Source organism: Myotis brandtii, unplaced genomic scaffold, assembly GCF_000412655.1.
Source record: "Myotis brandtii unplaced genomic scaffold, ASM41265v1 scaffold959, whole genome shotgun sequence".
NCBI lineage: Eukaryota > Metazoa > Chordata > Mammalia > Chiroptera > Vespertilionidae > Myotis > Myotis brandtii.
The window spans coordinates 295,110-313,666 of record NW_005371966.1 but is presented as its reverse complement, the minus strand read 5'-3'; the positions used below and the strand labels follow the sequence as shown (position 1 = coordinate 313,666).

The 18,557-nt window shown below is 55.3% G+C and overlaps 1 protein-coding gene and 1 long non-coding RNA gene across 3 annotated transcripts in view; one reads left to right on the top strand and one right to left on the bottom strand.

Annotated features, from left to right (window-relative positions):
* The first annotated feature begins 8,822 nt into the window (after window positions 1–8,822).
* LOC106724761 lies at window positions 8,823–14,244 on the top strand. Of its 2 annotated transcripts, XR_001360600.1 has the most exons (4): window positions 8,823–8,903; window positions 10,151–10,249; window positions 11,173–11,273; window positions 14,131–14,244. It is a non-coding gene; the product is annotated as an uncharacterized LOC106724761 (long non-coding RNA). The 2 variants fall into 2 exon arrangements; XR_001360601.1 differs by lacking the exon at window positions 11,173–11,273.
* A 2,672-nt stretch (window positions 14,245–16,916) lies between these two features.
* EMD (emerin) overlaps window positions 16,917–18,557 on the bottom strand; it is a 2,587-nt gene continuing 946 nt past the window's right edge. The window contains exons 2-6 of the mRNA XM_005886161.2: window positions 18,403–18,510; window positions 18,159–18,239; window positions 17,808–17,941; window positions 17,321–17,367; window positions 16,917–17,238 (exon numbers count right to left, since the gene is read on the bottom strand). Of these exons, the coding sequence (XP_005886223.2) occupies window positions 16,917–17,238; window positions 17,321–17,367; window positions 17,808–17,941; window positions 18,159–18,239; window positions 18,403–18,510 (692 nt within the window). The remainder of the gene's footprint in view (window positions 17,239–17,320; window positions 17,368–17,807; window positions 17,942–18,158; window positions 18,240–18,402; window positions 18,511–18,557) is intronic.

Below are 18,557 nucleotides of genomic sequence, written 5' to 3'. Positions count from 1 at the left end.
CGGAGGCAGCCAATCAATGATTCTCTCTCATCATTGATGTTTCTATCTCTCTCTCCCTCTTCCTTCCTCTCTGAGATCAAGTTATATATCCTATATAATAAAGAGGTAATATGCAAATCGACCCTCACTCCATCACGCCATCACAAGATGGCTGCACCCACAGCGGAGGCAGGGTTCCCATAATGACTCATAATGAGCGATCAGCAGGGACCTGAGCCTGCGCCCCCTGCCTGATGGGGCTTGACAGGGAACCTCAGGCTGTGCCCCCAACCCCGGTAGGGCTTGATGGGGGTGGGGCCAGCCAGGTCTGGGTCTCACACGATTTCAAGGTGCACGCGGGTGGGCAGGGACTTGACTCTGGGTCCCGTAGCATGCCCCAGACTCTGACAGAAGGAAGATTTTCATATACATTTTACTAATTTTCTTTCATCTCTGACAATTCTATTATAGAGAAAGGGCAAATAGCAATATCAAAATATTTCCTCTAATTAATTATCTTATAATGTGCACAAATTTCATGCACCGGGCCACTAGTATAATTATATGTCTAAAGATTATAGAATGTAACTTGCCCTGGCTAGTTTGGTTCAGTGGATAGAGTGTCAGCCTACAGACTGAAGGGTTTGGGTTTGATTCCGGTCAAGGGCATGTACCTAGGTTGTGGGCTTGATCCCTGACCCTGGTCCAGGCGAGTGTGGGAGGCAACCAATTGATGTGTCTCTCTCACATCAATTTTTCTCTCTGTGTGTCTCTCCTTCTCCCTTCCATTCTCTCTAAAAATCAATGGAAAGCCCAGTCAGTGTGGCTCAGTGGTTGAGCATCAACCTATGAACCAAGAGGTCATGGTTTGATTCCTGGTCAGGGTGCATGCCCAGGTAGCAGGCTCGATCCCCAGTGTGGAGCATGCAGGAGGCCCCTGATCTATGATTCTCTCTGGTCATTGATGTTTCTATTGTTCCCTCTCCCTTCCTCTCTGAAATCAATAAAAATATATCTTAAAAATAAATGAATGAATAAAGGGAATAGCAAACAATGTTTTTTTTTAAAAAAAAATCAATGGAATATAATGATCAACATAATTTAATGAACAAGAATCAATAGATTTAGAGACAAATGGTAGGGGAGGAGGAGGTTAGAGAGCAACCAAAGGACTTGTATGCATGCATATTAGCATAACCAATGGACACAGACACTGGGGCAGTGGGGATTTGCCCGGGGTGGGAATGGCTGGGAGGGGGGGGTAGTCAATTGGGGGAAAAGGAGACATATGTAAAACTTTAGACAATAAAAAGAGAAAAAATCAATGGAAAAATATCCTCTGGCGAGGATTAACAAACAAACAAAAAGAATATAACTAAACACTTCTCATTGCATATTTTCTTGTCTTCCTCCCAAACTGAACTGTCATCCCCGGAGGGCAGGGGCTGGGTGTCTGACAGTCACCACCACTAACCCAGCCCCAGGCAGCACTGGGTCATGTGACCAACTCCCCAGGCCACAGTGATGGGCCAGTAGGCCTACCCATCAGCCTGGGTCAATGGGCAACTGGCAAACAAGACTCAGAATTTCCACTCCAAGTCTCCTTATTCTGGTCACATATGGGAGGAAACCTCTATGCCCAAGAAACACAACCCAGAAATCATCAGTTGAGAGTTTAATAATTTTGATAATATGGAAATGTCTCACTTCTTGCATCTGAAACAAGCCAGTCTAGTCTTTTAAGATGAAAGACAAAATGAGGGGAAATATTTACAATACTAGCGGCCTGGTGCACAAAATTTGTGCACATTAAAAGGGGATTAATTAGAGGAAATATTTTAATATTGCTATTTATCCTTTCTCTCTAATAGAAGTGTCAGAGATGAAAGAAAATTAGTAAGATGTATATGAAAATCTCCCTCCTGTCAGAGTCTGGGGCACACTGTGGGATCCAGAGTCAAGTGCCCACCCACCCACGCATGCCTCCAAATTGCGTGAGACCCAGACCTGGCCGGCCCCACCTCCATCAAGCCCCGCTGGGTGGGGGGGTGCAGCCTCAGGTCTTCCGTCAAGCCCTGCTGGACAGGGGGCGCGGCCTCAGGTCCCCCTGAGCAGCCTCAGGTTCCCTGGCCCTGGAGCCCTTACACCTCAGGTCCCCCGGTCTGGCCTTAGGTTCCCTGGTCCTGGGTGCGAGGGCACAGGGCGTGAGGGCGCAATGACCATTTTCATATTAGCTCTTCATTATATAGGATTATTATATAGGATGTGTAACAAAGGACTAACAGCCCTAGTGTATGACAAGTAGGGTCTTTTGGGGAGACACTTATATAGTGTCTATTAACATGTGAAACATCCATAGGTTTTGACCTGGCAATTCTGCTTATTGGAAATTATAGAGGGAGATTGACACATGTTCAAAGCTGGTGGTTGCAGCATTAATGTGAATAGCAAAACAAGAGAGAAAATGTGACAGTACCTCAATGGGGATTCATTATGTAAATTACAGTACATGTATTTTATCAAAGACCAAGACATTTGTGTACTCACATGGAAGGATCTCAAAATATATTACTGCCTGGCTGATGTGGCTCTGTGGTTCAGCATTGACCTATGAACCAGGAGGTCATGGTTTCATTCCTGGTCAGGGTATATGCCCGGATTGTGGGCTCAATCCCCAGTGGGGAGCATGCAGGAGGCAGCGATAAATGATTCTCTTTCATCATTGATGTTTGTATCTCTCCTTCTCCCTTCCTCTCTGAAATCAATAAAAATATTTTGAAAAAAATATATTACTAAGTAAAAGAAAATCACAATCAAATGTATACAACATAATTCTAAAATAAGAATTTTTGTATATATTTCCATCTGCTTTTTTCTTAGGTCTCTTGTGTTGATTTATGTTCGATTGTTTCCTCTTCTGTCTTATTGTTGAAATGTGTCAGATGTCCTTTGATGCTTATGCTCTGCTAAGAGAGTGCAAACTGAGTTAAACAGATCCAGGCCTTATCCCTTAGGCATTAATTCTGTTCCATAAGAACACAGAGACAAATATAAAGATGAGGACAAAGACATCTGTACAGCTATCAAATACATAAATAAAATATTAAAAAATAAACTGTATGTTTTTAAAACTGAATAACTATGTTGGTGATTGCATAGAAAAATGTAGTTACTGGCCTGTCTCCATTCCCACCCCACCCATGCCTACCCTCCCCAACTCTCCCGACTCGAAGGCTAAGCCTGCTTTGGGACTTCTCTGAATGAAATACGTCGGTAAAACAGTTCTTGACTGATTCTTCGGAGGTTCATGCTGCAGCTGAAATCCCACGGGTTCAACAGCTAAGCTGCTGAGAGATCAGAAATGACATACTAGGGGTAAGAGATCAACCAAAGAACTTGTATGCATATAAGCATAACCAATAGACACAGACAATGGGGGGGTGTAGACTGGGACTAGGGGGCCGGGGCAGGCTGGGAGACGACAATATGCCTCATTCCGAGGGGACATATGTAATACTTTCAACAATAAAGAATTAAAAAAAAAAGAAATGACGTACTGCTTCCTCTTTCATGGGGCACTTTCTGTATTATAAATGGGACTTTACCAAACACACTGGGAAACCAAGAGGTCCCAAACCTCCAGGCCGCCATTAGTCTGCCAGCCAGACTCCAGGCCCAGACCACTGTCCCCTTGGCCACCAGCTCCTTCCCGGGCCTCAGCTCGCAGAGCTCTGGGAGTCAGGCCTTGGCAAGCAGTAAACACCCTTGCCAGCCTGGGGACCCTGAGGATGCCTCATTCAGAAGAATGGCTCTTCCTCCTCCTCCTCCTTCTTCTCCTTCTTCTTCCTCTTCTTCTTCCTCCTCCTCCTCCTCCTCCTTTCTTCTTCTTCTTCTTCTTCTTCTTCTTCTTCTTCTTCTTCTTCTTCTTCTTCTTCTTCTTCTTCTTCTTCTTCTTCTTCTTCTTCTTCTTCTTCTTCTTCTTCTTCTTCTTCTTCTTCTTCTTCTTCTTCTTCTTCTTCTTCTTCTTCTTCTTCTTCTTCTTCTTCTTCTTCTTCTTCTTCTTCTTCTTCTTCTTCTTCTTCTTCTTCTTCTTCTTCTTCTTCTTCTTCTTCTTCTTCTTCTTCTTCTTCTTCTTCTTCTTCTTCTTCTTCTTCTTCTTCTTCTTCTTCTTCTTCTTCTTCTTCTTCTTCTTCTTCTTCTTCTTCTTCTTCTTCTTCTTCTTCTTCTTCTTCTTCTTCTTCTTCTTCTTCTTCTTCTTCTTCTTCTTCTTCTTCTTCTTCTTCTTCTTCTTCTTCTTCTTCTTCTTCTTCTTCTTCTTCTTCTTCTTCTTCTTCTTCTTCTTCTTCTTCTTCTTCTTCTTCTTCTTCTTCTTCTTCTTCTTCTTCTTCTTCTTCTTCTTCTTCTTCTTCTTCTTCTTCTTCTTCTTCTTCTTCTTCTTCTTCTTCTTCTTCTTCTTCTTCTTCTTCTTCTTCTTCTTCTTCTTCTTCTTCTTCTTCTTCTTCTTCTTCTTCTTCTTCTTTTAAAGGTCTTGCTCTAGCTGGTTTGGCTCAGCGGATAAAACGTTGGACTGTGGACTGAAGGGTCCCAGGTTCAATTCCAGTCAAGGGCACATGCCCAGGTTGTGGGCTCGATCCCCAGTAGGGGGCGTGCAGGAGGCAGCTAGTCAATGATTCTCTCTCAGCATTAATGTTTCTATCTCTCTCTCTCTCCCTCTCCCTTCCTCTCTGAAATCAATAAAAATACATTTTAAAAAATAAGGTCTTGTCTTCCCACCGGCCTTCAGAGAGCTTAGAGCCCTTACACCTCAGGAGCCCTCCTCCCTCCGCCTTAGGAAATGGGCCAGAAGGCAATGATTGGTTTTATGTTAAGATTAGAACATACAGTCTATTTGTCTACTATCCCACAGCCTGGAATATCTAGATTTTTTTTTATTTAAAAAAGAAGAAAATTGTAGTTAGATGAGAAACAAAAATTATTAACAATCTTGCTTAAATTTATGTTGTTCTGTAAAAAAAAGAAACCCACCAATTATGTACTTTAAAAGTGTGCAGGGTGGTAATGTAAAACGCTATAACCACTGTGGAAGGCAACTGAGCTGTTTCTTTTTTTTTAAACATTTTTATTGATTTCAGAGAGAAAGAGAGAGGTAAAGACAGGGAGAAACATCAATGATGAGAAAGAATCATCGATCGGCTGCCGCCTGCACGCCCCTAATGGGATGGAGCCTGCAACTAGGGCATGTGCCCTTGACCAGAATCGAACCCAGGACCCTTCGGTCCACAGGCTGACGCTCTAGCCACTGAGCCAAACAAGCCAGGGCTCAGCTGTTTCTTTTAAAGCTAAACATCCATCTCCACAGGACCCAGCCATTGCACGCTTGGGCACTTGGCCAAAGAAATGGAAACTTGTAATCACAGGAAAACCTGTGCTCCAATGTTCATAGCGGGTTGTTTGTAGAAGCCAAAGACTGGGAACAAGCAACGCCTCCCTCAGGGGGTGAATGCTGGAAGGAACAGTGGATGATCCACACCGAGGACTACAGCCAGCAACACAAAGGAAAAACTATAATACATGCAACAGCGAGGCCGGACCTCCAGGGCACCGCGCCAGTGGAAAAGGGCTCAGCCCGTTACACACTGCATACTTCCTTATGTAACGGCCTGCAAATGACAAAACTGCAGGGATAAGAATAGAATACTGGCCCTGAGCGGTTTGGCTCAGTGGATAGAGCCTGGGGCCGTGGACTGAAAAGTCCTGGGTTCGATTCTGGTCGAGGGCATGTACCTTGGTTGCAGGTTCGATCACCAGTAGGGGGCGTGCATGAGGCAACTGATCGATGTTTCCTCTCATGGATGTTTCTATCCCTCTCCCTCCCTGTAAAAAAAAAATCAATAAAAAATATTTTTTAAAAAAGAAGAAAGAAAATAGAATAATGGTTGCGTGGGTTGGCGGGAGGAGGGGAGAGGCTGTGGCTAGGAAAGGTCAACCGGAGGGATCCCTGTGCGGGAACAGGCTGGACACTGATGGCAGTGGCGGCCACTTGAATCTACACGTGATGAAAGTGCACCGCGCTATGCGTGTGTCCGCGTGCGCACACACACGGGAGTAACCCCGAGCAGCTCTCGGCTGGCACCAGTGCCATTTCCTGGCGTGCGACTGTACTAAGTGCAAAGGATGTGGACACTAGGGAACTGCGGGAGGGGCCCGGCATCTTAAATATTTCTATGTAACTTCCTGTGAACTTAATTACTTCAAAATACATGATCACACCAAAAGTACACAAGCAGACTAGCGTACAGACAGGGCGACTCCCGCAGCTCTGCGTGGAGAGTCGCTGCAGTCCCCGCGGGATCTCTAGGTCCCCACTGTTCAGAGCTGGCCCGGCCCACGCCCAAGACAAGCGCTCCCGAAGGCGGAGCCTAGAGGGGCGTCCCTAGAGAACGCCTAGCTTTGATTGGTCAAAGAAGTGTCTGTCAGCTTCCTTTGACGGTCTGAGGGCGGGTCTTGTCAGAAGACGCGCTTTTTCATTGGCTAATCTTTCCGGAAAAGGAGGCAGGAAAGCAGAGCTCAGCTACCTATGGGGCGGAGTTTCCGGTGGCGTGCTGAGATGATTTGAGAAGACCGCAGACGCGCTCAGGGCGGGGCCCCACGCGCGAGGACCACGCCCTGGTCACCAGTCTCTGTCTTCCCGCCCTCCGGGTGCTGGGCTGGGCCAGAGTCCTGAGGATGTCTACCCTTACCCCAGAAAGAAGAAACGACTGAGTCCAGGCCTCGGGAGATTCTGAGATCTCAGTCGGGCGGCCATCCCCGGCTCCCCGCAGGACTTCCCCCACCTTCCTGAGGGTGCCTGGCCCTCCCGATGGCCAGAGACAGTGTACTGGGGTCCGGAGGGGACTAGTGAGCGGGAAAGGAGGGCGGCGTCCCCACCCAGATGACAAAGGGCTGGGTCACTCTGTCTCCGGCCCCGCCCAGTCCTGGCCAATGACAATGGCCTTGCTCTGAGCTCTTGGGAGCTTCCATCCTCCCAGGGCCCCAAATGTACCCTACCAAACCCCCACCGCCCACTTCCCCGCACGCAATCATATACACACTCATTTCCGGGCCCACTGTGTTCGAGTGCCTTCCGAGTGTATCGAGACAGTTTCTTTTTTTAAAAAAACAAAAAAGTTTTTCCCGAGCAGCTCTCGGCTGGCACCAGTGCCATTTCCTGGTGTGCGACTGTACTAAGTGCAAAGGATGCGGACACTAGGGAACTGCGGGAGGGGCCCATACCTCTGGGACGTTTCTATGGAACTTCCTGTCCATTTAATTACCTCAAAATATAAGTTCACATCAAAACAACGCAAGCAGGGCATACAGTGTACAAACAAGACGATTCTCGCGGCTCTGCATGGAAAGTCCCTGCTTTCCCACATTGGAACCGACTTAGCCCCCAGTCCACAGACAGCTCAGCCCCAACAAGAAGAAAGAGGCTAACAAACATTAAGCCAAGAGGAGGGAAGGAGAACGGCTGGCTTTGATTGGGCAGAAGAACTGTCCGTCAGGACCGAGGGGCTGAGCTACGTAGGGTGGGCTGGGGGCGGGTCTTGTCACGAGCCAAGCGTATTTATTGGTGGAGCCAGCCAGATGGCGTGTGAAGAAAGGCGGTACTTCCTGTTGGCGGGCTGATGACGCCGTAAGACAATGGAAAGGCGCCTCGTCTCCGCCATTCCTCCCCGCCCCCCACACACCCTGAATTAGCGATAGTCCCCGTTCCCTGGACCCGGGGATCTCGACCTCCCCCCCTAGAGAAACGCCACCACCGAGTCCAGGCCCCGGGAGATTCTGGGGTCTCAGTCAGGCGGCCCGCCCCCAGATCCCAAACGGACTTGCCCCACCTTCATGACCGAGCCAAGCCCCCCCCCCTCCAATGACCGGGGACAGTGTACTGGGGTCCGGAGGGGACTGGTGAGGAGGAAAGGAGGGCGGCGACCCCACTCCGACGGCAGGGTCACTCTATCTCCTGCCCCGCCCAGTCCTGGCCAATGAGAGTGGCCTTGCTGAGAGCTCATGGGAGCTACCACCCTCCCACGGCCCCAAAAGTATCCCCCTACCTCCCACCGCCCACTCCCCCCGCACACAATCACATACACACTCATTTCCGGGCCCACTGTGTTCCAGCGCCTCCCGAGTGTATCGAGACAGTTCCTGTAAAGCATGGACGACGCTCTATCCACTGAGCCAAACCGGTCAGGGTGAGACAGTTCCTGTAAAGCATGGATGACAAACAAAACCACACAGGAGCCTGTATCCAGGGAGAGGGGGACTGAGTTGAGGCCAGTCACGGGGAAGGTGCCGTCTGCCAGAGGGACTGGATGTCCGCGGCCTGGAGGTGAGGCAGGAAGGAACCGTCCTCCCTGGACCTTGGCAGGGGGGCCCTGCGGGAGCGAGTCCTGCCAGACGGGCCTGCTGTTCCCCAGGAGCCCCCGACTGCGGCCACCAGCTGTGCCCGCCTGCCGCGCACCTGGACAGGCCAAGGGGAGCCCTGCAGAGAGCTGGCGGCTTCTCTAGAAGGAGGTGTGATCAGGAACATCCGTCCTGGTGGTGCTCACGGAGGTGGGGGGGGCAGGGGGTGGGGTGCAGGTGCGTGGCAGCCCCTGGAGGGCTGTTCACACCCAGTCACTGGCCTGCCCCCTCCCCGCAGTCTCTGATGTTGCAGATCTGACTGGGGCCTGAGAATCGGCGCCTCTCACGCTCTCCCTGTGCTGCTGCTGGTCCAGGGATCCCGCTGTGAGGAGCACGTCTCACAGGCCTGCAGCCCCTAGGTGTGTGCCCCTGCCCCACGAATCGGCGCCTCTCACGCTCTCCCTGTGCTGCTGCTGCTGCTGCTGCTGGTCCAGGGGTCCCGCTGTGAGGAGCACGTCTCGCAGGCCTGCAGCCCCTAGGTGTGTGCCCCTGCCCCATGTGGGGCTGGTTCCTTGGATGGTCCCCACAGGCGGGGAGATGCTAGGAGGCTGCCAGCCCTCAGGGACCAGGGCCTTCTGTAGCAGCATCACCCTTCCTGCCTGGGAGGGCTGCAGGGCACCGTGCACAGCCCAGTTGGGGAAAGGGGTCTGTGTGCAGGTGCTCAGCGACTCCCAGGTTTGATAACAGCATCTGGGCATGTCGGAGACAGATCAGACGGGGGCCTGGGTGGGGCTGGACAGACCCTCTGAGGAGGCAGAGGGAAGACCCAAACCCCGAGTTCGGAGATGGGAGAGGAACCTGGGCCCAGAGAGCAAGAAGGTGGATGTGGGGCACATAGAGGCCAGAAGTGGTTTTCTGCCCGGGAACTTCCCTGACAGCTGTCAGGGCTGGGGTGTGGCCGGCCCTCTAGCTGGGGGAAGCCTCCACCTTTCCTGCCCAATGCCCCTCCCAGGAGGGTCTCCCAGCTCCTGGGGCCAGTGCCCAGCAGCACCCTCCTTCCTCGGCCAGTCGTGGCAGGGGGCAGAGGCCGGTCTTATTCGGCGCCACGGTGGCCTGTCATCTCGTTGGAGCGGCAGGCGACGTGCATTGCCGGTCACTGGCCGCCGTCTGCCCCTCAGAGCCCAGCACCTGAGCGTACTCTGGCTGGGGGAACAGAGGGTGGAGTAACCTTAGGCTTTCGTTTTCCACGTTTCCCCTCCTGCACCCCCTCTTCCTCTGGGTTGTCCGGCTGTGCCCTGTGCCCGGGTCAAGCTCTCTCTGCGTTAATGATAGGAGCCCTGAGTCACATCTTATCACTATTTTCCCTCACTTTGTCACTTGTCTCTTGACTTTGTGGTTTGGGGTTTGTGTTTGGCCAGGCAGACGACTAGTTTTCATGCCATCAGACTTCCCAGGCTTTTCCTAATGGCTTCTGGGGCTTCTTGTCGCTGTGTTTGCTTCAGAATTACTTTGAGTCCCCGTCTGCATGTAAAGTTGTGTATTAGTTCCCTGTTGCTGCGTAACAAATGGCCCCAATCATAGCGCCCTGATGCGACTCACACGTGATCTCCCAAGTGCCTGAAGGACAGGACGCCCAAGGGCCTGGCTGGGGGTTCTGGCTCCGGGTCTGTCCCAGCTGCAGTCCAGGCACCAGCTGAGCTGCAGCCTCGCACCTCCCTGGTGGGAAAGGCTCTGCCTCCAAGATCACTCAGACGACGGTGACAGGGGTCTCGGTGCCTCCCCACAGGGCCTGGCCACCCGGCTGCTCAGGCAGGGCTTCCCCAGGACCGGAGGAGAGGGGTGAGCGGCCCAAGACGGAAGACACAGTCTTCTTCTCACTGGATCTGTAAGTGACATCCCCTCACCTCTGCCGTATTTTTATGGGTCACACAGGTCAACGCTGGAGCAGGGCTGCAGGGGGCGACTGGGCTGAAGGGTGTTCTGTTCACAGCAAATGAGAAGGCTGCTGCGAAGAACGGTCTTGCTCCTGAACCTGGGGGCCCCGGCGTGAGGACTCCTGGCCCCGCACAGAACAGGCCCCTCAAGAACGTGTCCTTTGTCTCTGGGAGGGTGGCCAGTTCTAGCCCCGGGACCAAGCGAGGCAGGGCCTGTGCTCGCAGGGCAGGGGGGCTCTTGGTCTTCAAAGGGCTGTAAAGGAAACACACACAGAGAAAGAGATAAGAATGTGCCTCAGAGCCCCCGTGTGCCCACGGTGTGTGCTCTCTGCCCGTCGATGGGGGGTTGGCAGCCCTGATGGCGGTCCCAGGCCCTGGAGCGGCTCTGGGCACAGGGCAGGAAGCCCTTCCTCATCACAGCAGCGCTGGTCAGCGCCCTGTCAGTCCCCATCCAGGCTGGGCCACAGGATGTCCCTGACCTCCCGTGTCCCCACACACTGGCTCAGTCTTGCCTCCATTTCTTTTCCGTCCCCAGGGGCAGGGACTGGGGCAGGGGCAGCTGCCCTGCCTAAGGCAGGGGTGACCTCTGGCTGCACACAGCGAGGTCATTCCCCTGCCCCCTGCTGTCCCTCCAGCCTTCCTCCGTGCAGCCTGAAGGGTGGGGGCAGGGAGTGGAGAGGTGCAGGCGGCATTGGGGAGGGGCAGGCCCAGGAGCCCCTTTTCTTCAAGGAGGGGGTCAGGTAGCCCTGGGCTGGGTTCTGGCGGGTTGGGGGGTGAGGGTGGCAGGCGCCAGCCTGGGGGGTCGGGGGCAGTTGTTGAGGAAGGAGCTCCCACTGTGGCTGAAGGAGGCCCTTTGCATCTCGTTTCCCTGGAGACGTGCCCGCCCCAGCCCCATCGTTCCTGGCAGGGGCCCAGAGGTGACTTCCCAGTGACGCATTTGCTGGCTCTGAATTTGTCACACAGGTTCTGTGGGCGGTGAGTGCTTTTCTTGTTGGCTCTCGCTGCTGGGCAACACCGAGCCCTTGGTGCCAGCTCCTGGCACCGTCCCAGGTGCTGTGGGTTTCTTGAACCCAGGACAGCGAGGTTCTGGGGAGCCGGGCTCTGCTTTCCGGGAGCAGCAGGTGCCGCTGGCGGGCCTCGCCTCAGGGATCCTGGCCCTGACTCCTGGGGACAGTCAGCCAGGGTTAGGGGCACAGGCTGCGGGGCTGCCTGGAGGTGCCCAGGCCTGGTGCAGCCCTTGCTCCTGGGCCATCTGACCTCTGACACACTGTCCCCACCTGTGCCCGTGCTGAGCCCCCTTCCCCTTCCTGGTCCCTGGGCAGGAGCCACAGTGAGGAGGGCGCTGCCCTGCGGTCTGCCCTGGGCCGCCTGGCCAGGAAGCTGTGGAGGGCTGGGCGGTGCTGGGCGGCCACTGGGGCCTCTCCCCCCACCCCCCTGCTGCAGGGCCCCTTTCCTGGGGAGCTCCTCCTAGTGGCCTGCCCTGAGGATGGGCACACTCACAGCCCCTGCCCTGACCCTGTCCCCATCTGCCCTCAGTGACCACTGTGGCCTCACCCTCTCTGCCCGAGGACCCGGGTCCTTACCCAGGAGCACGGATGTCTGTGCCCCCATCTCCAGCAGCTGTGCTGACCCCAGGGTGGCCTCTGCCCCGCCCGCTGCTCAGCGATGTCCTCACCCTGCAGCCCTGGCTGCGGTCTCGCTGGGCCCTGGAGACCTGCCCTGACCCCATGCTGGTCACGGAGGTGGCCGCCGCCTCCGCCTGACCTCTGAGCGGCTCAGTGTCCTCCTGCAGGGAACGCCCTCCCTGGGGACGCCTTGGGCCTGAGGAGGACTCTGTGTGCATGACTGTCCCTGCCTCTGGGGGCCTGACTGCCGCCGGGATGGCCCGGGCCCTGGACTGGGATGAGAACGTCCTGAGCCACTGAGTGCACCCGAGGGCCCCAGCTCAGCACCAGCACCGCGCATGCTCGCGGCCCTGACTTGGTGTCCGCCCTCCTGGGCTACTGGCTCCCTCCAGGTTCCCAGGGGGCTGCCCCGCAACACCGTGGCCCCATGCCCTGGACGGGGCGAGGCTGCCCGTCCTGGGGTCCCTGCGGGAACCCCTAGGGTCCCCAGACTAATGTTCCCCTTGTTGACAGGCTGGACTCCCTCACTGTCGGGGGCAGGGGGTGGCAGCCCTACCCTGAGGGCCCAGTGCTCCCCTTTCTCCACCTGGGCCCCCAGCCTCCTGCGGGGATGGGCAGCAGGGAGGGTCAGGTGCAGAGGTGTGGCTGGGTCGGGGGTGGAGGCTGACTGTGGGGTGGGGGTCAGCTCAGCCCTCCCCCTGCCCTGCCCGGCCTGGACTGGGGCAGACAGGGCCTGCGGGGCGGGGCCAGGTGCTCCCAGTAGGGTGACCAGCCATCTCCTCCCCCACTTAGTAGGTGAGGTGGGGGAACCTGGGAAGGCATGTGGCCGGGTCCTCCCCTCTGCTCCTGGCCCCTCCTGGCGAGCAGGGCTCGGGCGTGGGGCCTGGTGGGGCTGGTTGACCACCCTGTAGGCTCTGGGCGGGTGGCCAGGCCTCCACACCCAGTGTGTGACCCTGGCTCCTGGCCTGGGCCTTGCCCCTCCCTGTGTCCTCCCAGCAGCCTGGATGTCGTCTGGGATTTGCTCCGTGGATCAGCCGGGTCCCAGGCCATTTGCCCCTGGCAGCCTGGGGTCCTGGTGGCTCTCTCTTTCCTGGTGCCAGCTGCTGGCCCCCCACTGGGGCCCCTCCTGCCCGTGCCGGCAAGGCTCAGGCTCAGGTCTGCTGTGTCCTGCAGACTCAGTCCCGGGTGGTCCCCGGGGCCTGTTCCCTCCAGGTTGGCATTTTCCATCGTTGCTGCCACACATGTCACCGCTGTCTGGGTGTGACATGGCCTCTGGGGAGGGGACAGGGCTCCTGGTGGCTGGGACCCATCTCCGTCGGGGCCCACCTGGCAGGCATTGGGAGAGGATGGGGGCAGGACTGTCTCCTCTTGGAGGGGCCAGCCTAGGAGGAGGCAGGAGGCTCTGGTACCTCAGGCAAGGGAGGTGTGTGCTGTGTGTGCAGAGTCCTGGGTGTCCACTGGGCCGAGGGGAGAAGGGGTTCCTTGGGGGGATCGCTGTTCCCCCGCTGGTGCTGCACCTCTGTGGGCCGGGGTCTGCCTCCTCCTGTTCCCTCTCCACCTGGGTAGCTTCTAGAAGCCTCCAGAATACACCTGCCTTTGAGGACAGTGGGAGAGAGAAGTGGGGGGCCAGGGGGTGGGGCCCAACTTTATTCAGGCGTGTCCAGCGTCCCCTGGGGCAGAGCTTCCTGTGGAGACTGGACACCCAGAGCCTAGGGCAGCAGTCCAGCCCCAGGGGCAGTAACAGCGAGGGTCCAGAGCCACTTTCCAGTCCTTTAAGACCCTCAGAGCCCCCGCCAGTCCTTCCTCATGGAGCTGCAGGATGTGCATCCATTGTGTTGTCTTGAAGGCTGCCTGCTTGGTGCTGGATCCCACATGACTCAGTAGGCGCATTCTCCAGCTCAACAGCTGGCTATTATGCAGCATGGGGGTCAAGGCAAGGGCACACCTGGACCTTCTCAGGGAGGCCAGGTTCATGGGGGAGATCAGGAGTGGTGCTTCTGGGCTCCACCCTTTGCCCCACCACCAGGGCACTCCTCTCTCAACCTCCCACCCTCAGGGTGCATCCAGCTCCTCCCACAGCCACCTGCCCTGCCCACGATGTCCTGCCCAAGGCCCCAACAGGACCCGGCTCAGGTGGTACCCCCAGTGGAAGCAGAGACATGGTCTGCTGGACCGTAGGTGACTGCTGCCCCCTGCTGTGTCCTCAGCCCTGCTGGTGCCCTTGGGCGGGAAGAGGGGAGTGGATCAGAGGCCTGAGTCATGCAGTATGAATACTGGAACCCTCAGTTGCTGTACAGGGGGAACCCCAGAGCCCTAGGGGGCTTTTGGGAAGTGAGTCCCCTTGGAGTTCTCAAGGAAGGGAAGTAGTCCCAGCCCTGGCAAATACTAGGTGGAGACCTTCAAGCCTGGGGTTCCCTTGGGGCCCAAGGAAGCACTCAAAAACCTTTGGGTTGTGGTGCCCAGAGCACTAGGGAGCACTCAGGTGCCCTTATGGGCCTCCAGAGCTCTAGGGGTTCGGCATGGAGAGCCCTGGGGACCACCGGAGGGGTGTAAGAGCACTCAGGATCCCATGATGCCCTGGGGAGTGAGCCAAGCCCAAGGGGGAGTCCTGGGATGGGGATCCAACCTCCTCAGGAGCTATCAGAACTCCTTGGGATGGGAGTGTCCTCAGAGCCCCGGGGCAGGAGGCTGGAAGCCCCTTAGCAATCCTCCATCTGCACATGGTGCTAAATGCATATGGTTGGCCATGGGAATAAATGAATGAGAAGGGGGAGACTATGTCATGTGGGTGTTGCCTCTTTTCTCATGTCAGACACCACAGTGGTTTCCCAGCACACCTACCTAGCCTCCCTGTCTTTCCTGAAACAGATGGAGGACCAGAGACTTGGAGCCATTCTACCCAGAAGCCATGCCATCTCTCTTCCCTTCCTTGGGATGCCCCCAGCCCAGCTCCCCTTCCTCATGCTGTCCCTTTTCTCCACCGCAGCTTTGACTCATCAACCTTGCCCTTCCCCAGGCCCCACATGGGGTTCGCTAGGCTCCACATACCTTTCCAGCGCAACAGCAGCCCCAGGCAGTGCTTGTGGGGGGGTCCCTCCTAATATACTTGATTTGGGATCAGTTGCTGAAACAAGCTGTCACTGTGGCCCTCTGGGGTCCTGGTGCACTTATTCTGCCCCTCCCCCTCTTACAGGCTCATTGATCTGACCATCAGGCCTTATTGTCAGTGATGAGGCAGCATTCCCTGCCCCTGCCTACCACCACTCCACTCATAGAGCATCCAGGTTTAACCCTTGCACTAGGATGGCGAGGGGCAGAGTCTGAAGTCTGGGGAGTGCCACAGGTGTCTGTGCACTTGGGGATGAGCCAGGTGGGAGTGGCTTGCAGCAAACAAGGGAGGCTGCAGCTGTGGGAGTGGTGAGAAAAATAGAAGCAATTCATTTCTTTCATTCTTTTGTATATTTTAATTGCACAAAAAGCATGTGTTACTTTTAAGAAAACACAAAAAATGTGGAGAGAGTCCAGCTGGCATGGCTCAGTGGTTGAGCATCAATCTATGAACCAGGAAGTCATGGTTTGATTCCCGGTCAGGGCACATCCCCAGGTTGTGGGCTCGATCCCGTGTGAGGCCCGCAGGAGGCAGCTGATCAATGATTCTCTCTCATCATTGATGTTTCTCTCTCTCTCTCCCTTCGTCTTTGAAACCAATAAAAGTATATTCTTTAAAAATGTGGGGAGAGACTAGGATACAGCAAAGAGAAATGGCCAGGAGCTGGGGGTAGGTGGGTCCCAGTCCCAGCCCTGACCTGAGCTTGCTGTGTGGCCATAGCCAGTCGAGAGCCTCGAAGGCTCAGGAGCCCATGGGTACTTTATGGGCACTGTGTCCAGTGAGAGGCTAGCACCTGCTGAGTCCTACTACCTGTAGCCAGGGGCTGGTCAGAGGTGAGACAGTGTGATGTCAGGGCCCCACCTGTCCTGGAAGCCTGGCCTCACCTCTGCTTCCCACCTGCCTGCATGGAGCACACGCCTATGTGCTTTCCCAACTTGTGCTGGCAGTGCACCAACAGGATGCACAGCCTCACATGCCATTCTACTCTGGGTTCCCTCAGTACCCACTGTTATAAATATGTGTAAATATTGAGGATGATTAAATACCCACGGCAGAAAACCTGGAGATAAATAAGAATAGTCAGTTGAAGAATCGGATTACCCAGAGATGGCGGGCCATCTCAGATGATGACTTCCCCGTGTCACTAAACAAGCCACTTTCCAGAAGAGGCCCACCAAACACATGCTGCCCCTTAGACACCAAGGTCAGCATCAGCTCTTCCTGGTTAAAGCACCTGCAGCCAGCATTGTGCGTGCAGCCTCACCTGCATTTCCAGCTGGGCTTTCCAAAACCTATGGTGCTGCAGTTATTTTCGTAAGTAGTTACAAGAGGTCTGGGAGTAGACCCCACAAGCGAAGCACAAATGTGTCTGTGGGTAGAATGTGCCCAAAGCAAAGAAGGAGAGTCAACAAAGCCAGGTGGGGATCTTTGAGACCCAGGGTAGAGGCCCCAGGCAGAGGAGCCCAACCCCTTCCCCAGCAAGAAGAGCCCACACGTTAAAAATAAACTGTCTTTTTATTGTGTGTCCACGAAAACAGAAGTCAGGGTGGCCTTTGGTTAATCCCCCAACAAGGTGACAACAACAGGAGGCATGCAATGACAACAACTATGTTCTCCTCTTCAGGAGAAGGGTCTTGCCCTCCTGGGCCCTAAAGGGTCAGAGGCAAGCGGGGTCAGGAGGAAGGTCAGCCCAGGCCCACCATGCTGCAGAGAGCCCAGGTCTGCTGCCTCCAAGGCAGGACAAGGTAGGACAAGGCACCCACAAGCTAGAACACACACGAAAAGCCCCCCACCCCCCTCCCCCCAACAAATACTGCTAAGGCAGTTGGCCAGCACTTCCACGAGCAGCTGGCCACAAAGCCAGCTGGACCCTCAGGTGTTTCCTTAGAAGGGGTTGCTGTCCTCAGCCTGCATGGAGTAGTAAACCAAGAGCAGGAAGGCAGCAAACACCACAAAAAGGATCAGCTGGCCCCAGAGTGGGACCTGGCGGTCCGGGCCCAGACCAGCCCCAGGGGCCTGCTTTTCTGGCCGGATGGCTCGGCGGGCAAGCCACGAGGGGGGAGAAGATGAAGTTGAGGACATGGAAGAGGTGGAGGAGGTGGTGGGATAATAGGACATGCCCAGAGAGCTTCTGGTGATGTTGGAAACAGGGCGATAGTGTGCGATGCTGTGGTAGGCACTGTCCCGGCCATACACAGGGCGTTCCCTGAGGCAAAGAGGGGAGCAGATGGGCCAGGAGGGTCTCGGCCCAGAATCCATCCTGGCCCCTGGCCTTCCCCACTACTCACCTATTCTTGCCATCCTCTTCTGAAGAGAAAAAATTGTCTTCACGCACCTGAAGAAGAAAATCAGGGTGAAGAGACACTGTCGGGGTCAGCGTGGTCCTGTCATCTCTCTCAGTCCAAACTACCCTGGCTGGCCTGCCCCACTCCAGAACCCTTCTGAATTCCTGGCCTTATGTCCCTGGGGCTTTGCCACTTGCTCAGTAATTGTCCTGGCTGTGTGCACCCTACCTTCTGCCCCAGGATTCTCAGAAAGAGCTCAAATCTAGATCCCAGACCGGGGTGCAAAGCATGTCCCATGTGCTCTAAGTCAAACAGTTCTGACAGCGCCCCCCAAAGGAAGGTCCTGACCAGGCAGGTGTCCGCGGACCCCATGTCTTTCTGGAGACTTGAAAGCTACCATTTGCACCCAGGGGCCCCCTGGATTTATCCAAACCCAGCTATGACCCCCTGAGGTTGTACCTCAGTACAGGGTGCCCGGCAGCTAGCTCACCTGGTGGTGAAAGGTGTCAGCATCTGCGAGTGAAGCCGAGGGCTGGCGGAAGCCCTTGGGTGTGCCCGCAAAATCAGGCTCACCGTAAGTTCTGGTGCTCATGTAGCTTTCCTCATAGTAGTCATCATTATAGCCTTGGGAAAGAGGGGAGGTAGTGGTAGTAGAGGGGGCAGTGGTGTCCCCCACCTGGCCCCATGGTCCTAATTTGAATCCTATTTGGGGTCTGTGACATAGTTGCTCCCTTCCAGGGCTGGTGAGGGACAGTGGGGATTGAGGTCTCAGGTTCTCCCTAATACTGGGGTCCCTGAGGGAGTGGAATTGATGTCAGGGCCCATCCCACTGCTTCCTTACCCTTGCTCTGATAAAGTAAGGCATCCTCTTTCTTGGGCAGATCATACATATCCGAGTCCACCGATGCTGCCGAATCTGAGTCTGAATGGGGGAGGGGGAGCAGGACCATTTGCCCCCAAGCTCTTTTCCTCACGCCCCTCCCGGCCAGCGTCCCTGCCACACCCGCGCAACCCAATCCTCCCTATAGCGCAAAACACGTCCCCACAGGTGGTCAGGTGGCGCCCTGGGGTGGGGGGGGCCTCACCGGAGAGCCGATAGGAGTATGAGGATGTGGACGAGTTCGGGGGAGAGAGCCTTCGCCTCTGAGTCTCGTACTCGAAGATTTTCTTTTCGTAGAGCTTGCGAGTGGAGCCTGGCCAGACATGGGGCGCAGGGGAAGGGGGGGTCAGGAACGGGGGC